A 20,491-nucleotide genomic window follows, 5' to 3' on the forward strand; every position below is an offset into this window, starting at 1 on the left:
TTCTTTTTACTTTGGAATTTGTGGTTTAAAAAAGGATAATGCTTTCGGTCATCTGTAGAAAGAGGCGAGGGTGTTATGTAAAAAAAGGTCCATGGCCTATACTTTATGAAACCTCTAAAGGTCGCATTATTTGATCCAACACTACAGGCTGTTGTGCTTCCTTATTGTCAACCAAACAGTCTGTATATAATAACAAAAATGCTACTTTCCTGCTTATACAATTTTATATACAACCGACAAATAAAGAATATTAATTAATGAGTGAATGTTAACATGGTAATTCCATTTGGAGGGAATGAATAACCATAATTGATTTGTCTTTGAACACTTGTCGTCATGATAAATCAAAACCATTGTATGTATGAATGTTATTATCGTGCGGATGTCATGTATTTTCTATTATATTTTTCTTCTTTTCTTCTTATTCATAATAGCATTCATACAAGGGCCCAACTCACTCAACTCGTTAGTTAGGCTTACGACAATATTTGATTTGATCATTTACCCATCAGCCTGCTGTTTGGTTAGTTGCATGGTTGGTGTGGTGTAGCCTATTTTTCTCACAGCTACCAACTATTGCATTATCCTTGATCGAACCAATCACACTGTACTGCGTGGCAAGGCATCTAAATTCATAATCACATTCTTACTAAATTAAGCCATGGTTTATCTCCAATTGCAGCACGAAGGAGTAAGTAGATAAGGACAAGTAAATCTTGATTATAATTAATAATTACACACCAAACAAACCAACCCTATGAGGATATGAATATCGACGGACGAGGACGACCCACTGGCTAGTTGGCTTGCCTACAAAACCCAAGATCATGTAAATGGATGTGAAAAGAGGCGTGCACTAAAAAGCTTGCGGGACCCTTTACATAGTTTGGTGAAACCGAAGTTGATCTCTCCTTGTAAAGCACAGAAGCACATGGCGCTTGTACATACGACACGTCGCCAGAATGGAATGACTTTTGACATGAAGATCAGATGGTTGGCATTTTCAAGTTCGCATGTCACTGACCGACAGGCCCACGTACTGAAGCTAGGCAAGCTATGTGAACCTTCCTAATTGGAAATCAATTCACACGCGTCACCTTCACCGGATGAACGCTCAAACTTTTTTCAAACTGTACAATAACAAATTAATCTCGTATTGCTATATAAAATACAATAACCGTATCGTTCGTTTTAGATAAAACTAAAGGAATGATCTAACCTTTTAGCAAGCAGATTGCGAAAATTGTGTGTGTTGGTTTTGGAATGCATTGTCTTTGTCTAGTGTGGGCAATTGGTGACCAGTTTCTATCTATCTGTTATGAACTTGGCCGCCCCAACGCAACTAGTGCATAATACAAGGACATCATTATCCTTGCATATATAATGCTAAAACAATAAGGATGGTCGCTGCTTCATTTTTTTTTTCTTTCTTTTGGAAATATATAAATAATAAAGTACGCATATTATTTAATCAACTGATTAGAGTCATTAAACTGTCACCATAAATTTATAGCATCAAATTGGTTTGTGGTGGTGCTATATTAATATGTTATTGGATTACACTATAATATTGGTTTTGTGGTGGTGCTAAACAACAAATGCACAAGTTATGGCTTGAATTATGCACAGTGGCACATTCATAGTTGAGTCCATTAAGCACATGCCACCTGCACGCATGAGCCCTTCCTAAGCTAAGCTAACAAGGCACATCACCCATTAATCATGGGGGTCCACATTAAAAGCAAGTTTTTTTAATTAAGACGTCAGTGGAAGTGCAAGCCGGTGAGTAGGGTTGGGTTGGCTGATCCATCCACACTCTCAAATCAACATATCCAGCGGATCGCATCAATTACCAATACAATCATAATTCTAAATTTCATAATTCAAGAGCTAGGAAAAAAGAAAAAGAACAAAGTCAATTACGTAATTACTGATCACGAGACTGACAATAAAATTGAAATCGAAAGATTATTACACAATTGATAAGAGCAAGTTTGAAAATATAAGTATTAAATTTGTGCCCTTATAATTCCCTGGAGTACAAAAATCAAACTGTTGATCCCTAATTATAACATCCAGAAAAATTTTATGTCCCTTAATTAAAACCATATACCATCTGAACTAATCTTACTTACCGCATAAGAAATTACGAATGAACAAGTACATGATCACCAAAAGGCCAGAAGAAGACCCAACAATCCACAGCCAACCAAAATCGGTAACCCCGTGACCAAACTCCGGCTAGCACCATTGAAATTACGGTCAACAGGGTACAAATCCCCCGGTGGACCGGTGATGTATATCAACGGCGTGGAAGGTGATGACGGTGTTGATGGTGTTGATGGCGTTGATGGCGTTGATGGCGTTGATGGCGTTGTTGATGGCGGCGGAGGGCAGTACGGAGTGGACGGTGGTTTTTTGGGTGAAGGCGGCGGATGTGACGGTGGCGGCGGAGATGGTGGCGGCGGTGATGGCGGAGGGGGGCTTTGAGAGCATGGGGCGCACTTTTCCTCCCCAGGCGCGGGTGGCGTTTCGTCAGCATAGACTGGACCTGCTACGGAGGCAATCAAAAGGAACATGGCAATCATAGCCAGTGCCGGAGGTTTAAAGCAACGCATTTTGATCGGCATAGGGAGTTCCTGGCTGTGAATTTGATTGATATGTTGATATGGTACTGGTTTTTATTAGGGTGGAGTGGGTTTGGTGACTTTGAGGAAATTTGGTAGAAGGGGGAAGGGAAGACTGTGTGTGAGAGAGAGATTACGTTATTATTAGGTGCATGGAGTGAAAAAGAGTAGGCTTTTTTTGGGGGTTTGAGGGATGGGAAATTGAAGTGAGGGAGACGTGTTGTGAGGGGCTTTTCTAATTTCTACTAGGGAAGGAAAGATGTTGCTTTTTCTTCAAGGGAATCGCACTGCATGTGGATGGTCCAAATTTGTGGCCCCCAGCACCATTTACATATGTCTAATCTTTTATTTTATTTGATGGTCGTATGAATGTATGTATATGTACATTGCTTTCTTATCAATCATTACTTAATGTACGATATGCATAGTATAATGTCGGATACTTTTACTATACGCATAGCCCTATAATGTAATAAGGTGTAATTAAAAAGAATCTTTGAAAGATCACAAATCTTAGAGACAATTTTGGTGAATCATGAATTCATTCAAGAGTTCGATTGTGGAGGTTGGAGAAAATGGAAGTAGATCAAGCAAGCCAAAAAAACAGAAAAGAAGATCTTGTTAGATATAATTTTGTGGCTTTCTCTTTCTTGAATTTTTTTAGTCTTCATTGTTGAAAGAAAAGGGACAGATGACTGAAAATCCCACTTAGAGATTGCAACAATAGTTAGAGTAGGAGTTCCCATCCATCATTTCTTCGTTTTACCTTCAAATTACAATTGATCTGTCGGATTCTATTAAGTTTGTCCACATGTATAACAGTTTGAGTCGTGAGTATACACACACCTCCAATAAGAAAAAGAAAAAGAAAACTATATAAAGTAAGAGAATAGAAAGGAGGTTTCATTTCATCTAAAAGAAAAAAGTGACCATTTGAGCTTATAATTAAGAATAAAATAAACCCGAATATCTTTAGACAAAACAGGATATATTGTCCAGCCACCGGCCCCTTTAACATAAACATGCATCAAAATTATACAGCATCAATCGCCAGCGAAAAATGAGAGAAGAAAGCATGAAATATCCGCTTCGTTTGCATCATTTGAACATTTTCTTTTTTTTGGGTAAGTTTATTATGTGTTCATTCACATGATGACTCATGAGCCTTTGGGGGAATTCTGTTCTTCATGTTGCACCGCATAATTGATTGGTGGATATAATATCAATATCAGATCATCATCAGCTTAGCTGGGGTCAATTGCCCAATTGTTGAATTGTCGTTGCCTACTTTTGTTTTTTGGTCGAAATTGCCTACTTTTGTTTGTCCTCGATAGTTTCATATGCGCGAGACTTCTAGGTGTTATAATTATACTGATATACATTATCATGATAAGACCGACTCTGAATGAGAAGAAACAAAGGCCAAGGACTCTTGCGGAAGACTTGCAAAAGACTAGTGGCCACAAGCCACAAACAAATCAACATTTCATTGTCAATATTTGGGAGATTCCAATTTCCAATGCCCATATTATGGACACGTTTGATGACATAGAGGCCCTACTCTCTACACGTTTGATGAGCTGCAGTTCCGGGAGAGAGAGAGAGAGAGACACCTGCACTGCACTGCACCTTTTGCTTGGATCATCAAAAAATGAATCATTTTATAAGATTTACCTTTTCTCTCTCTCACTTTGGGGCTTTGAGCTTTACAGTGCTAATTTGTGTTGTTGTAACCCAAGTGTGCAGTATTAAACTGTTGCTTTTAGCCACAGAGAGACACATTGAAATTGTAGTGATGAGGAACTTAACCCTGAAGAAACTTAAGAGAGAGAGAGAGAGAGAGAGAGGATACAAAAAGCTATGAATGTGGAATCTACATATATGCGTCTCAAAGGGAGAGACGGAGATAATTGGTTATAAAGGGGCACCGTCCCATTCTCTCAAAGCATATTCTTCCCTTCCCTTTTCTTCATTCAGATCCAGGTCTACTTCCCCAATAACACACACTACTATAAATAATTCATTCATTCAGCCTAGCTATAGCTAAGGATGATGATCTTCGGAACCTTCTTTCCTTAAAACTAATCAGTATTGCTTTTCCTGGAAACCAATTATTAATTGTTAGTCCAATAATGAAATAATCATGGTGCATTCATTATTTGGCAGGAAAATAACACCAAAAACAATCACATGGTGTACTTGGAATATGCAAAAATTACTTCAAAAACAGCTTTTGCCTTGACCACATGCCAATATGACAAGTAATAATAATATGCCCTGTAAGAATAGCCAATAACTGGGTAAGGTTGAAATGAAGGCCAAGAGATATGCAGACTTGTTTTATATATGGAGCTGGTGAGAAGGATTGCACCAATACGACTGGGAAGCTGCTTATTGATTAAATTCAATTATTCAAGTACTGCGAACACAAATCAATGGATATACTTTTGGCTTGGCCCAGCGCCACCATAACTTTATATCAACATTGTTGTCATTATGTTCAGTAATTAAAAAAAATCAGTACCAAATGCTTTTCCTTTTTCCGCAAGTAATTCCAAGAGAAAGCAATGCAACATGAAAAGCCAACCCACTCAACAACCTTAGGCAATTATTAAAGAAAAGTCCAAACTCCAATTAAGCGACAAAGCATAGCATGGGCCATCCCATTCAAATCCAAAGCTCACTGTATTTGTACGATGGCCCTATGCATTGCAAGATCAAATCAAGTCATTCTTTTTCCTGGGTTGGGCTTTTGTTCATTAAACCCCAATCAATCTTTCAAGGCAAAGGCATACAAACTAAGTTTGCACAATTCCATTGCCTCCAAATTACGTCCAGTACAACAAACAGGCCCAATGGCAGGGACTTGAGATTTCCTAAAAACATTTTCTACAAAGTCACTCAGAATTGACCACAACAGCAAAAGGCAAAGTACAACAAGCAACCACTTCCCCCACTAAAATGAAAAGAAGCCATTTCCTAGGCTTGGTACGTGTAGAGCTGAGCCGTCCACCCCTGAATGAGATTCCAGACGCGTCCTCTTGGTCTTGAAGCATCCAGACTGTTCAAAAGCTGATTGTCCACAGAACAGAGACGGAGGAGGAGACTCGAACCCTTGGGCCATCTCCATCAACATTGTCTGTAGATCCTCCATGCTATAATTCTTTGCCTGATCACCACTCCAAATTACATAACCCCAATTAGAATTCCTAGAAACGACCAAGTAGAAACTCTCTCTACCATCACACCACGAACCAACCAAATTAAGCTAAAAAAAGAAAACAAGATCAGAGAGTCTAGTCTAGTCTACCTCTCTTCTGGATTCGGCCATGAGAGAGACCATTTCTTGCACAAAATCACAGAATCCCTGCGGTACACATCAATTGTGTGTAAATTAGGTGCCAAAGACAGCTTAAATCAACATACAAAAAGGGCCTTGATTGAAGAACAATAGAAACATAAAGACCCACCTCGTCGTCTTCCTCATCAGGATCATATAAGCCTGCATCGTACATGGTCCGCTTCCTCCGGTCTGATAACACTGCTCCAATCAAAACCCAAAAACAGGGTTAAACAAAAGCTGTATCAAATCAATCGACACTCGAAGATTCTTTTAAATGAAAATAATTAATAATTCAAGAAGAAACCCTACACACACAAAAACACCATTTAAAAAATTATGTTTATATACCTGAATAGGCTTCTTGAATAAGCTGGAATTTTCGCTTGGCTTCACCCAACAAAGAAGGTGTTCTTGTCCACCTGTCCGGATGCCATTGCTGCACCAACACAAGTTAACCAAATACACAACGTCAACTCTACACTCATTTCATTAATTAGCACAAAAATTTCCGAATTAAATAATCCAAAAGCACAGAAACCCAACCAAAAAGACGCATCTTTTCTTCTCATTGTCACCATGTAAAAAACAGGGTTTTTTTTTTCTCTCTCCGAAATCTAGTCATTTTCTCTGGACGCGATCTATGTATATATCATGCACTTACATATATGAAAATTAGAATCTAGAAAAGAAAAGAGAAGATGATAAATTTTACCTACCATAGCAAGCTTGCGGTAAGCACGCCTTATATCTTCAATGGAAGAGTCCGAACTGACACCAAGAACTCTGTAGTAAGATGGCGAACCCTGTCCAGCTTCCATATCCACCAAAATCACCACCACCCAAGAAAACCAATCTCAGAGCTTCTTTTAATTCCCAATCAAACACCCAACTTCGCAAAGCACAAGTTCCTCAAGCACTTCTATTAACCACGTGTACAGTTCTGATATCAGACTCTTGTTAATCTTGAATGCTATAGAAACCAGAGGACCATTGAAATATTACCAAGTAATACAAACAAGAACAGATTGAAGTGGAGGGTGGTGGTAGCGTATTTATAATACAGTGATGGCTGGCTTAGCTATGGCGGTTTCTGAAAACAGAGGAAAAATATCTTCTGGGTTTCCAATCTGGAATGTTCCGGAACAACTTAATAAATGACGTGGAAGTTTCTTTTGCGACAAGGGCCGTAGATATTTTCGGGGTTTAGATATTTTCTGGTTTGCTAAATGTTCAGCTCAGCTTGGACAAAAATGAAGAAAAACAGCATGCTTATTTTTTATTTTTAATGTTGATGGCAGAGATTCCAATTTGAAGAAGTGGGCACAAAGGTAAATGTGCCATGGGCTGAAACTATGTCCCAAGTCCAACAAAAAGAAACTAGGCTTTGGAATTTGAAGTTCTAATATTAGCTTGGGCTACTTCATCTCAGGCCTGAAAGAGATTGGACTTTGGGCTACCGCACGTAAACTTAGGTTTTGTCAGCCTTTGGAAGTTTGGATCCAAAACAAAACTGAACAAGGTTATTAACAGCGACTTTTTCTTGTTAGCTTTGTTTTGCTTGCTCTCTTTAGCTTTGAGAAAGGAAATCGACGGCCGCAAAGAGTTTGTTTGTTCAATTTTTCCGGCGATTTCATCCATCGTTTGTTGTTTTGACAAGAAATCATATCTGGAAATGGGAGACTGGAGGCTGCCTGGCCTTGGATTGTTTGACAAGAAATAATCTTTTATATCACTATAAATGCACACCAGTGACACTACATACTTCCATCACCACTCCAACATTGAAAAACGAAAAACACCATGCCTCCAATCGCATCCAGACCATCGTTTCTCTCCTTCATTGTCATCGTCCTCACCATCTTGCTGGGCCCAATCCCAACCCTAACCCAAGCCGGAAAGCCCCACCACATCGATTTCCGATCCCCAAACCTCTACCCAGAAGGCGTCACCTATGACCCATCCGCCCAGCACTTCATTGTCGGCTCCCTCCACCATCGCATCATAGTCTCTGTCTCCGACGCCGGCGTCGTCGACACCCTAATCTCCGACCCTACCCTCCCCGAAAACGTCTCCGTTGTCGGCCTCACCGTCGACTCCGTCAACAACCGCCTCCTCGCCAATATTCACGCCCTGGCCCCGCTCCCCGAATTCAACGCGCTCGCTGCCTACGACCTCCGCACGCGCCAACGCCTCTTCCTTTCCCCCCTCCCCTCAGATGACGTCAGCGACGGGACACGTCAGATCGCGAACGACGTCGCGGTGGACTTCAAGGGCAACGCCTACGTCACCAACTCGGCCGGCAACTTCATCTGGAAGGTCAACGCCCAAGGGGAGGCCTCTATCTTCTCCAAGTCTCGGGCGTTCACTGCGCAGCCCGTGGACCGAGACCTGCCGTATAGTTTCTGCGGCCTAAACGGCGTCGCTTATAACAGTAAGGGGTATCTTTTGGTGGTGCAATCGAATACGGGCAAGATGTTCAAGGTGGACGCGGAGGACGGGACGGCGAGGCTGGTGCTGCTGCCGGAGGACATGCATTTCGCCGACGGGATCGCGATCAGAAGCGACGGCGTCGTTTTGGTGGTGTCCCATAAGACGCTGTGGTTCTTGAAGAGCCAGGACAGTTGGGGGGAGGGTGCGATTTATGACAAAATTGACCTCGACGCCGAGGGTTTTCCTACTTCGGTGGCGGTCGGGGCGGAGGACAGGGTGTATGTGCTGCGTGGGCACGTCATGGAGGGTATGACGGGAAATGTGGAGAGGGAGGAGTTTAGCATTGCGGAGGTGAGATCGGTGAGGGAGAGCAAGGAAGACAGTGTTTGGATTTTCGTTTTGATCGGCTTGGGATTAGCTTATTTCTTGTTTTGGAGGTTTCAGATGCGCCAGCTTGTTGGCAACTTGAACAAAAAGACCAATTAGTTTTTGTTCCTTCGTTTTTCTTTTTTCTCATTTTGTAGATTACTGTTGTAACAGATCAAATATCAATGAAGTTTGATTTTTCTGCAATATAAGATTTGCACATGGTAACAAAGAAAAACATAGCCAGCAGCAAAAATGATCATGCACTCATAGGTTTATTACTGATATTCAACAACGAAATCGTGATCCCAAGTTCTGAATTAACAGAGGCCAATTAAAATTCTATACAAGCATAAACTTTCGACAAGTGTCATGCTCTACTGTCTCAACAAAACTACTTGGCAGCCAAAGTTCAACAACCCCAACAATGGAATGAATGACCATTTATCAGAGAAGAATTACCATCTCAAGGCAGAATTGCTTCCACTGGTGGTACAAGCAGGCTTCCTTGAGCATTTTGAGGTGGTGCAGGGGGCAAAGTTTGAGGCTTTTTCTCCTCTGACGATGGTGGTGATGGGTATGGCTCTTTCCCATCATTGGTCTTTGGCTTTGACAACCCAAACTGTTCCCTGATCTTCTCAAACTTCTCTTGAATTTTCCTCCTGATCTCGGGCTTGACAATGCGCGCTTCCGCAGGTTTTATAGGAAAAAGAGTGGCTGCTGCCAGTGTCCCAGCAGGCAAACATAACACCAAATCTCTTCGTGAAACGCCAGAGGCTTTTGGAGCTTCTATTTTGCGTTTTCCCTCACTTCTCACCTGCAATAATTCAGAAAAGGAGAAGTTAAATAAAGGTGCATCTCAGAGATGAATTCAGTAGTCCTACACGAACGAACTTAGTCTTTTGTTACTTGTAGTGTAACCAAGAACTGAGAAGTACTAGAAAGTACTAATAAGGGTATTAGAGCCTACTTTCTGGAGGCCCTTTGACAAATAAAAATCAATCTGCTCAAGTTATGTATGATTTAACCATTAAGCAATACAGTTTAGAGGGACCCTAATTACCAAAAGAAGGATGCGTAACACTAAGCAAAAACTAATCCATCTTCCTTGTGATCCATTTGTATTTATGACCAGAAATTAATGAAATTTTCAGTAGGTTAGAGTCTTAGATCTTTGGGATAAAAACACTCAAACTAGAGATGACAAAACAGAGCATATATTTGGTACTTCTTATTCAGATTAGCATGAATTCATCACAACAAGCTTACATTGTGGCCAGAAATTAACTTGAGCAATGGGCACCATATGGAAAAGGTTACAACAAATGTGACACAAGTACCCTAGGTTCTATTATCGAAATCTAGGTAACTTATCTCCGCCAAAAACATACAGTACACAGATTCTATGGAAGCTAAGAAAGATATTTCTCTTCTCCTCTTGTCTGAAACTCAGGAAGCAGAGACTCCTGCAATGAAATTTAAATGCCAACTATGAAATCTAAGGATGCCATGGTCCACGGTTTAATATCATGCTCTTAACCTGCTTGTTTATGGACCATATTAGGCAGATCAGCAGCTGCATATGTAATTGATGATCGCCCAAATATTATGCTACCATACAATTGATGATCTTCTAAACATAATGTGTACCATTTACGAACATCGAAACAATTCCAAGTATTTGGAAACAATGCACTTAGTTTCACATGGCATGAGACGATTAAGTTCCGACTCAGTGATACCAACTGGTAAAACTACTTTGGAACAAAAAAACTGTTGAGCTGAAATTAAGTTCCGACTGCAGGTGCGCGCTACAATCTATAGACATAGGAGGTCTGTAGCCTCACATATCAGAGGACCAATTAACTGAGTTAGACAAAAGTATACAAACATTAGGATATCAAAAGAGAGAATTCAAACCTTACAGCTTACAATTTAAGTTTCTTAACAAATTTCCGAAAATAAGGAAACATAAACTTAAACAACTCATTCATTGTTATGAAATTACACATGTTTTTGATCTGCAACTATGTGAACAAAATGCGACCCACTAGTATAGTACATTCCTAAATGATTGCAGCACGGAGTTTACTACAAAGAATGATCCGGTAAAGTAAATTACCTAGAGATAATTCATATTACATAATTGGGTTTAAAAGGAAAACCCAAATGCATTTGCAGTTGAAAACTCCACCCCAAAAATAAATAAATTATCAACCAATCTTAATGAATTTCTGCTACAGACATGAGCTCGGAAAAAGAGGTGGGTCAACGATTCAGAGGACAAATATTAATTTCTAATCACAAAATAAATGACAATAAAAGGATTTTGAGCAGCACAGAGTGGATGAATCTAGTCTCTCAGGCCCAGCAATGGCGGTTGAAAATCAAATAGTAGAAGGAGACTGATGAGTTCAGCTAAGCAAAGTGGTTTTACTAGTGTTGAACTTGAATCTCAACTCTGGAGGAGGCCAAAGCCAAATTAAGGTGATGAGTTAAAAATGAACCTGAAGAGGAAGAGCTCTCTTCGGGGTTGTCATCACCGAGCACTTCCAGGGTAACTGGTTCTCTCCGACTGCCGAAGGAAGCGAACCGCCGCCCACCAGCTTGCAACTTGAGAATGCCATCTGTCCCCCGCAAAAATCAACGGTCTCCGACACTGAAACTTGTTTATTTGTGGAGTTTGAAGGGGCAGTCCGTAGAGCTAAAGAGACACAAACAAATTAGTGGGCCTTGTGTAATAGTAATACGATTTCACTTATCTTGGACTGGTTGTTTTTTGTTGGCCCAAGGTTTTTTATGTCACCAACGGGCCCGAGTGTAAACCCTCCCACCCCGAACACAAAAATATATGAATGATGCAAAGAAAATCGATTGATCGAAATGGAGACATTTTTTTTTTTTCGTCGAAAGGGAAACTTCACTTGAAGGGAAAGCAACCCAAAAGGAACATAAACATGGAAAGAAAAAGATAGCAGCCTAGGGGACAAACTCGCCCAGGAGCAAGCAGAAAAAACACAGACATGCTAGAAATGAAGAAAATTGAAAGTAATAGAAACTAGATGGCCACAAACTAGGACGTCACCAAAGGAGCACGTCAGCCTTTAGCTAAAAGGAGATTAACATAGGGGGGCAAGGCAGACCATCCGATTGAAGAACAAACACAAGGGAAGAAGGGCCTTCTGTCAAGCCAAACCTTATCACACTTCGTCCTCCTAGCAATAGCTGCAACGGCGTCAATGACCCTATTGGCCCGGCGAGAAGTCCATCGCCAATCACAAGAGATAAAATTGTCGCAACATCTTCTAATGGCAGAGAGGATGGGGTAGATGGACCAAATTCCTTAACGAATTTTCCCCCTTGTGCAATTCACAAGCACTTTGGAGTCCTATTCAATGACAACGTTTGCTAGACCCATCTCACCTCAAGTGATAGACCAAAGAAGAGCCATGGGCTTCACTTCAAGAACGGAATTTGCAATTTTACAAGCAAAAACCATCTATGAAAACACCACTGAATTTCAATTACCCTCCAAGACCAGACCAGGATGAGTCGTTGTCCAACTAGCATTCACATTTAACTTGCTCCAAGTAGCAGGCAGGAGGGACCAAACATCATCAAATGTATAGGTGGTACCAGGTTGGTGCACGGGATGAGAAACATCCTTCAACAAATCAAAGTCAGAGATCATGCATTTTATATGGGACAATGTTTGATTTGGACACAAAGGACTGCCATCAAAGATCTTCGCACAACAACTACGCCAAATGCCCTAACAAGTGTAGGCCACATGGGAAATAATTCAGGTTCTGTCAACACAAAGAGAACTATGAGGCCCAATCACTTCGTAAAGCCATTCAACCATAGAGGTGACACGTTGCCTATCAACACGATAGTTCATGAGGCTGCCAAACCAAACCAACTTGACCCAACCACATAAGAGGAATAAGTGCTACAAAGATTTAGAAGCCTGCTCACACTGGGGGTAAATGGGGAAATCACTAAGATGCCGCTTGAACAAATTTTCCTTCAAAGCCAAGCAACCTGAAAGAACTTTCCATAAAAAGTTTTTTAATTTTGGGATTAAGGAAGGAGTTCCAGATCATTTTCCAAAGAACATTAGTAGGAGCATGAAGACTAGAAGGGCGCAAGTGAACATTGGAGAAGTCGCCGGAATGAATAAGGTGGTATCCGGATTTCACAGAGTAATCACCATTGCGGTTCAAGGGCCAAAATGACACGATCAGATTCCCTTCCGTCACCTAAGGGGAGAGACAAAAAAAAAATTCCAGATCACGATTAGAGAATGTCATTGTGGCACGAACAAAAGCTGTCTATGTGAGGTTCCAGTGCAGAGATTTATGCATAGAGAAGGCCACTGGAAGCTTTAATTAATATCCCATCCCTTCAGTCTTTCTTCCTTTCTCCTTCAGGTGACCCCATCAAAAATCAGTATCAAGACCCCATCTCATACTCCTATTTTCAGCCATCCTTCTTCCTTCTTTTCTTCTCTTCTTCCAAGCTCTCATGCATCAGTTCGCAGGACGGAATATGGACTCCAGGTTTAATAAGCTCCAAGCAGTGTTGGTGCAAGGGTTGTAGGGCCATGGTTGTCAGCAAGTGGGCCTTTTTGGTTGAAAGGTTATTTTTGAGTTACTCTACTTTTCTCTCTTACTCAACCCACATCCTAAGAATTTGCCATTAATGGCCTCATGAGCTCTCCACGAAGGATGAGATCCTTCCAGAAAGCAAGCTGTCGGACCATGCCCAAATAAATCAGTTACCTGGGGAGAGACACCAGATTGTCAGAAGCCCATGAAAGAAAAATCACAGCTCTCAGGACAAACTCTACTATCACTCTACTACCATCAAGAATTTGCCAGCCTCCAGCCTTTTTTGGCACTGGCCATTTTAGCCCAAAAGAGTCCGGCTCAATTAAGAGTCTCCCAACACTACTTAACCAACAAAGCAAGGTTGAATTCATGCAGGTTCCGAAACCCATGCCTCCTTCCAATTTTGGTAACCCCAAAGCCCGCCAGTTAATCCAATGGATCTTGTTTTTGTCCCCAGAATGACCCCATTAGAAATTGGCCAAAACATCATCAAGCTCACTACAGAAACCCATGGGAAATAGAAAAATAGACATGGGATAAGTGGGAATAGCAAGAGCAACAGATTTGATGAGAGTTTCCCTTCCAGCCTGTGAAAGAAGACCTTGCTTCCATCCTTGAACTTTGCTTAATAATCGGTCCTTAACAAAACTAAGAGCATCTTTCTTGGATTTGCCCCACATGGTTGGGAGCGTTGCCAGGGTCATTGGTATCACTCATTCTCAAAATACCACAAAGTTGCTTCTATAAGTCATTGGGGGTATTAGGACTGAAAAGGAGATTAGATTTCTCAAAGTTAACAAGCTGCCTGTATAGCACGACAAGATTCAAAATTCGGTCAAGAACCCGAAAATTTTGTTCAGTGGCCTTGAGAAAAAGGAGAAAGTCATCAACAAAAAACAAGTGAGACAAGGTAGGTCCATCATTATGAAATTTGATACCATGAAGAAGATGACAATCAACAGCACAGTTGATCATAGATGAAAGCACATCACTGATGATAATGAAAATGTACAGAGAGAGGGGGTCACCCAGTCTGATACCTCTAGTAGGTTTGAAGTTGATACCAAGAGAGCCGTTGACAATTACAGCAAACTCCACAGAGGTTATGCAATGCATCACTAAACTAATCCAGTCACCAGCAAAGCCTTTCTCAAGAACGGCAAGCAACAAAGTCCCATTCAATCCGGTCAAAAGCCTTATTCATGTCGAGCTTGAGGCCCATCTCAAAGATTTTTGTCTTCCTCCGAATTTTAAGGGAATAAAAAGCTTCATAAGCCATAAAAATATTATCTTGAATTTGCCTACCTATAATAAAAGCACATTGCTGAGAAGAGATGAAGTTGCCCAGCAGGGGTTGGAGACGATTTGCAAGAATCTTGGATATTATCTTGTAAGAGTAGTTACACACAGAGATAGCCTGAATCTGAGAAACCCGTTAGGGATTTGCAACTTTGGGGATCAAAGCAATTTCAGTTTTGTTTATAGTGTAAAGTTATCATGCCAGCAAAAAAACTTTTCACCATACCACATACATCTTTTCCAATAATTCCCCAGAAATTATGATAGAATACTGTTGAGGCCCAAAAATCCAAGGGGCTAAGCCCAAATTAATCCTTAGCCCAATATGGATAATTGGATGCAAAATAAGCTCAATCGGGGTAAAAGGAAATTTATAAGAGCCGCCAACACAAGCTACAAGCCACGAATCATGCCAAACAAGCACGTGCAGAAGAAGCCAAGGACATACCGATATTACTAAATCACGCTCACATGCTCATTCGGTGCTACTTGGCTCGACTCTAGCCTATCATGGCATAATAAAATCCCAAGCACGAGCATAGAAATTATGTGCATTCTAATACCAAGCACGTCACGAGCTTAAGTGGGCCTAAGCCACGAAATCAACCGGGCTTACTCGAGAAGGTTGTGGTATGGAAGGTGACAAGCATTGGGGCCCATTGAGGGTTCAAGGAACGAGGTTTCAAAGCCGCAGGGGGCTTTGGAACTCAAGCCTTCCTAGAACCCAAGCATATGGGTTAGCATGAGAGAGGAGAAAAATTGACCCATGCTCTAGGAAGACACCAAAGAACCCACCAAAATATTTAGCCCAGCCCACATCAATAGAATTAAAGGAAAGCCTTTCCAGCAGCTTGACGAAAGCTCTAAACGTTAGAAGCAGCAAAGCCGAGGACCCAATACCATATGTACAAGCCCAAACCCAAAGAACTTACAAAAATCTGGCGTCAAGTCCTATTCCCGTTTGAATTCCAAACAATGGTCATAAGGGAGCCATGGCAAGACCAGAGGAAATCCATGGGGGTGAGGGAAGTGTCCATCGGACAAAAGGCTCCATCTCTCCCATTTTCCTCTGTAAGCTATGCCTTGGAGAAAACATAAGAAAGCAGGTGGCGCTTTCCTCTATGGGAAAGCCCACTGCGTCAAACCGTTGGAACCATAAAGGGTTCCTTACCCATGCTCCTTGGGTGGGGAAATTCATCAAAATAGAGCTAGGTAGGAGCTGCCAAGGAAAAGGAAGAAGAAACCAGGACGAAATTGGAGCTCCTAACGCCTATAAAAGGAGACTTTGGCTACCCAGAAAAATCATCCACAACTCAACGATCCAGACCTTGACCAAGCTTTGTCAAGCAAATCTGGAATTTTCTCAAGCCACCCAAACCTCTCTTCTGTCCATCTTTCTTCTTCTTAGGATATGACTCGCACTGATATTTCCTCCGTAAGAAACCCACGCTGTCTTCTCTCTCTCAAATTGCTAAACTTGTGGAAGCTTAGCTCCCATGCCACATGCTCCTCAAGCTAAGCCATTAATGAAATCCTCATGCTTATTTGGGTGTTAGTGAAGTGATCCTGAGAGTGTTCTTTTAAAATCTCATTAGATTTTCTAAAAACTCTCTTGGGAGCTTGTTTTTCGAACTCAAGCATTTGGGGATTTTTGCTCGTTGCCTTCTCACAACCCAGGCCCATTCGTCAGGGAACAAAAACCCCTACAAATACACCCAGAAGCCATCAGGACTAGGGGCTGCAAAGCACCCATTTGGAAAGCAGATCTTTAACTTTCTCCTCTGTGACGGATAACAAAGAGCATCGTTCATCTCAGCAGAGATAATAGGTGAAACAAAGGCAAGAATGTCATCCCACGATCTAGGCCCATCAAATTTGAAAAAACTTTTGAAATAAGAGTCAATAGTGCTGCGAACATGCGTCTCATCAGATTCATAGTTTCCATCAGCGTTGAGGATTTTAGTTATTTTGTTTCGCCACCTATGTTGGGCAGTACAGTTGTGGAAAAGGTAGTGTTAGAGTCACCCTCCTTCAGCCATTTGATTTTTTAGCGTTGCTTCCAAAATAGCTCATCACGCTTCCATAAGGTGCGTAACTCAAAGCTAATTTGATCAATTCGAACACAATTTGCCTCTCAGTTGCATTGTAGCATATCGAGCTCAACTAGAAGCACCTCGATTGCTTCTTGCTATTCGGAAATTTGATCCTACTCCAGTGCTTTAAGGTATCTGCTACATCTTCTCAAATTTGTCCCCAAGTTGAAGAGGAGTTACAATTCAAAATGTGACTCCCAATCCAGCTCCCCACCACACCTTTGCAGTCAGGATCACGGGCCCAAAATGCTTCAAATTTGAAAGGTCTACGAGTGGTAGGCTTAATGAATCCAAAGTCAACAGAAGGGACAGTGATCAGAGCCGAGCATAGGTAAGTGCGTAAGGAAAGTACATGGCCACCTCTCTTGCCATTGGATATTTATTAACCCACGATCAAGCCGTTCATGAATCAAAACACCATTAGTTCTTTTGCCACACCAAGTATAGGCCTGACCTTGAAAGCCCAAGTCAAGAAGCTCATTGGTGTTCATAAAGTCAGAGAGGTGACGACGTTGGGTCAGACATAATGGACGACCACCCTGTTTCTCAAAGGCCCAAAGAATCTCATTAAAATCTCCAATGCGCAACCATGGCAAATTATTGGATGAGATGGAGGTGGTAAGCCACGTCCAACATGTATCTTTATCTTCACGGTAAGGGGTGCCATAAATCCATGAAGCATGAAAAGAAGTACCAGACCTCATCATAACCACCTTAATATCAATCAAGTTCTTTGAGAAGAGCAAAACATCGACATGCATAGAGTCATCCCACCAGAGGCAAAGTCCACCAGCAGCACCTGGGGTCAACGTAAAATCAGAAGTGAAACCCAAATCCTTACCAAGCTTAGTCAACCTATTGTGCTTTTGCTTGGTCTCAATTAGAAACACAATAGAGGGCCGATGTTTTTTAATGATCCATTTCAGAGATCGAATTGTCAAGTCTGACCCTAGAGGTAACAACCCGGTCCTTAATTAATATTTAATTATTAATTTATTCCAATAAAAGATCACTATACCCCTAGAATATTTTAATAGTATAAAAGTTGACTTTTTGACCGACAAGGAATTTTGGGATTTCAATTATACCGTTGTGTAGCGAGATGAGTCCGTAGACACGTAGTGGACTCAAATCGGAGTTGTAACGAAGGAGTTACGATTAAAAGAAGTTCAGTGGCATAATCGTAAATATTTCAAACTTCGATTTATATAAACCCAGAAATTTCTGGATTCGGGGGCACGACCAACCGACTTTGGGAGCTGTTTTCTCTCAGCTTCGACCTCTGATTTAGGCAAGACCAATGCCAAACTAACCACCAAACTTCCCTCTTCCAGCCCCAGCCCTTCACCGCCTCGATCCGCCGCCATAGTAGCAGGAATCCGCCACGAAATAGGCGGTACTTGACTTCCAACCTTTCGTTCTTCGTCGTCCGGCTACCAAATCGGACGAGTGAGGTATGGTTTTCTAGCTATTTTTCATGCTCTAGCTGCTGGTTGGGTAGGATTTCAGAGATTTCAAGCGTAGATCATTCGATTGTTTAAGTTAGTTTTCAGCAGATTTTCGGGTCACTATTTCAGCCACTTTCGCCAGTTTTTGGGGTATGTCCAAGAACAAAAGTTGTTCCAAATGGGGTATTTAACCTAAGATAGGAGTTTGGGCTAGTGGTTTGGAGTTTTTCATAATGCCAGGAATTGATCAAGCCACCCACGAGCTGGCGGCTTGGCGGCGCGTGGACAGATTGGTATAGACCACTTTTAGTTCTAGAATGATCCTTGGGTTGTCATGAGAGCGTAGGAATTCACGGATCTCAATTTGGTTAACGCTTTGGACCCCGAACGGATCTCGCATATTGTGTGATTTCCGGGTTCAATAGTTTCGAACCGTTGGATCATAACCATTTTCGGATATGGTAATCTAGACTTGGCCAGGATCGTATAGTGTTTGACGGAATGGAGTCCCAGATACTCCAGGAATGCCAACCCTAGAAATCAGGTTTACAGAAACTGCTTAGATTATAGATCAGAACAAAAGAAAGAACTACGTGTGGCTTGATCCTCAAGAAGGGTACGAGGCAACCTACATTATCAAAGCGCAACCATGAGTTAGGAGCTTAGGGTTTATGTTCTTTTTCATGGTATTTTGGTCTTTTACGACCCACAATACCATGTCGCTTTAAACAGATTCGGATTTCAAAGTGAAATTTGGGTCGGTCGTTCACTAGACTCGACAATTCCACGAGAGAAAACTCATGGCTCCCTCGCGGATCTATGCACAGGGCAGGATGAGTGCTGCGCATCCCAATTTTTTTAAATTTTAAAACCTACATATGTTATAAGGGCAGCCCAAAATTTAAAAATAAAAGCTAACCCAATACACATGTTGCCCATCCAAGAGGAAGTGGTCTCATATCTTTCTCTCTTCTTTTGGCTACATCATATCAGCTTGTTTATCTCATCTATTCTATGGCAATCTGACGGCAACAACATATTCTTTACCCTTTATGTTGCATCTTCTTGTTATCTTGGTGGGCAAGTGGACAACTTGGCAGTATATTTTCCTCTACTTTCTACAACAAAAAGTATTTTCTAATTATCTAATTTTTCTATATCTTTAATTATAGTTTTAATTTAAAATTGAGTATTCTAGGATTTATGTAGGGATTGATTTAAAATTTTGTGATTTTGTTGAAATTACTTGTGATTTTTGTTTTTGTTGTTAAGTTTTTATTTATGTATAAATGTATTTGAGGGTAAAACTCATTATGACCCCATGACTAGATGTATTTTTTTCCTTCTTATTAATGAAATTCACTGTACAGTTAAATTTAGTATGTAAGTTCCACTTGGCTTTCCCATCCTGATCCACCACTGCTCCTTATGGCAATGGCCACCACCACCGCTATTGTTATTTGCTTCATATCCTAGAGTCAATGTTGTGTGTCCTCTAAGCATATCAGTGTCCAATCCAATTTGCACATCAGTGAGCCCTTCCTTAGAGATTCAGAACCCTGAAATTTGAGCTTCCAACCTTTTGTTTTCGTGAAGTTTTGTGGCTTTTAAAAGATCTGCGAGGCCTAATATTGCCCACCCCTACTTCATTTGCAAACTTTGAACTCTTATCCGCCTTTGGAGACCCCGTCCAAACTGGGTTGGCCTCACGTTTGAAGCCCAAACGTTCAAAAGCCCCATCAACCTGCTGCCAGTGGCGGATCTGTGTGAAGGGCAGGGTGGGTGCCCGCCCATCCAAAGATTTTTTTTATTATTTAAAAACCTATACATGTTATATGGGCAGCCCAAGTTTAAAAGCTTAAAAGCTTACCCAACATACACACACGCCCATCCAACTTCAAAGTGGTCCCAACTTTTATCTCTTTTCCTTTGGTACACCAACTTTTCTCCCTTTTCTCTCTTTTATTCTACAGACCCGCGGAGGACAACAACAGCATCCTTTTATCCCTATTTATTTTCTGCATCTTTCTATTATACCGGCTGGGCAGTGGGCAACTTACTTTGTCCTCTCCTTTCTATAACAAGTAGTAATTTCTAATTCTCTCATTTTCTATATATCTTTAATTATAGTTTTAATTTAAAACTTAATATTTTAGGTTTTATTTATGTATAGATGTATTTGAGTGTAAAACTTATTACGTCCCCCTAACTAGGTGTATCTTTTCGATTATTAATGAAATTCACAAATTTTCATAACAAAAGGGTTTCTGAA

The 20,491-nt window shown here is 41.1% G+C and overlaps 4 protein-coding genes across 4 annotated transcripts; 1 reads left to right on the plus strand and 3 right to left on the minus strand.

Annotated features, from left to right (window-relative positions):
• Window positions 1-1,919: 1,919 nt before the first annotated feature.
• Window positions 1,920-2,832, minus strand: LOC103341589 (uncharacterized). The gene has a single exon (XM_008245133.3). The coding sequence runs from the start codon at window positions 2,628-2,630 to the stop codon at window positions 2,169-2,171; it is 462 nt and encodes a 153-aa protein (XP_008243355.3). The 5' UTR covers window positions 2,631-2,832; the 3' UTR covers window positions 1,920-2,168.
• A 2,587-nt stretch (window positions 2,833-5,419) lies between these two features.
• On the minus strand, window positions 5,420-7,209 carry LOC103341588 (uncharacterized). Its single transcript, XM_008245132.3, has 5 exons — window positions 6,687-7,209; window positions 6,319-6,406; window positions 6,098-6,168; window positions 5,938-5,994; window positions 5,420-5,796 (listed from the first exon to the last, which is right to left on the minus strand). Exons 1-5 carry the CDS (start codon window positions 6,786-6,788, stop codon window positions 5,584-5,586), a joined length of 531 nt encoding a protein of 176 aa, XP_008243354.1. The 5' UTR covers window positions 6,789-7,209; the 3' UTR covers window positions 5,420-5,583.
• Window positions 7,210-7,442: 233 nt separating this feature from the next.
• Window positions 7,443-8,978, plus strand: LOC103341587 (NHL domain-containing protein). Its single transcript, XM_008245131.2, has one exon. It carries the CDS (start codon window positions 7,771-7,773, stop codon window positions 8,884-8,886), a length of 1,116 nt encoding a protein of 371 aa, XP_008243353.2. The 5' UTR covers window positions 7,443-7,770; the 3' UTR covers window positions 8,887-8,978.
• A 36-nt stretch (window positions 8,979-9,014) lies between these two features.
• On the minus strand, window positions 9,015-11,454 carry LOC103341586 (uncharacterized). Its single transcript, XM_016796575.2, has 2 exons — window positions 11,274-11,454; window positions 9,015-9,583 (listed from the first exon to the last, which is right to left on the minus strand). Exons 1-2 carry the CDS (start codon window positions 11,391-11,393, stop codon window positions 9,233-9,235), a joined length of 471 nt encoding a protein of 156 aa, XP_016652061.2. The 5' UTR covers window positions 11,394-11,454; the 3' UTR covers window positions 9,015-9,232.
• Between the last annotated feature and the right edge of the window lie 9,037 nt (window positions 11,455-20,491).

Source organism: Prunus mume, linkage group LG2, assembly GCF_029339155.1.
Source record: "Prunus mume cultivar Tortuosa linkage group LG2, ASM2933915v1, whole genome shotgun sequence".
NCBI lineage: Eukaryota > Viridiplantae > Streptophyta > Magnoliopsida > Rosales > Rosaceae > Prunus > Prunus mume.

Bases quoted from the DNA above. Each gene is read 5' to 3' on its own strand.
- LOC103341589 (XM_008245133.3), bottom strand. From the start codon at position 2,630: ATGCCGATCAAAATGCGTTGCTTTAAACCTCCGGCACTGGCTATGATT.
- LOC103341588 (XM_008245132.3), bottom strand. From the start codon at position 6,788: ATGGAAGCTGGACAGGGTTCGCCATCTTACTACAGAGTTCTTGGTGTC. The intron at 6,407-6,686 runs GTAGGTAAAATT...GTGTTGGTGCAG, and splicing joins CTTACCGCAAGCTTGCTATG to CAATGGCATCCGGACAGGTG. The intron at 5,995-6,097 runs GTGGGTCTTTAT...TGTGTACCGCAG, and splicing joins CTGATGAGGAAGACGACGAG to GGATTCTGTGATTTTGTGCA.
- LOC103341587 (XM_008245131.2), top strand. From the start codon at position 7,771: ATGCCTCCAATCGCATCCAGACCATCGTTTCTCTCCTTCATTGTCATC.
- LOC103341586 (XM_016796575.2), bottom strand. From the start codon at position 11,393: ATGGCATTCTCAAGTTGCAAGCTGGTGGGCGGCGGTTCGCTTCCTTCG. The intron at 9,584-11,273 runs GTTCATTTTTAA...GAATTATTGCAG, and splicing joins AGAGAGCTCTTCCTCTTCAG to GTGAGAAGTGAGGGAAAACG.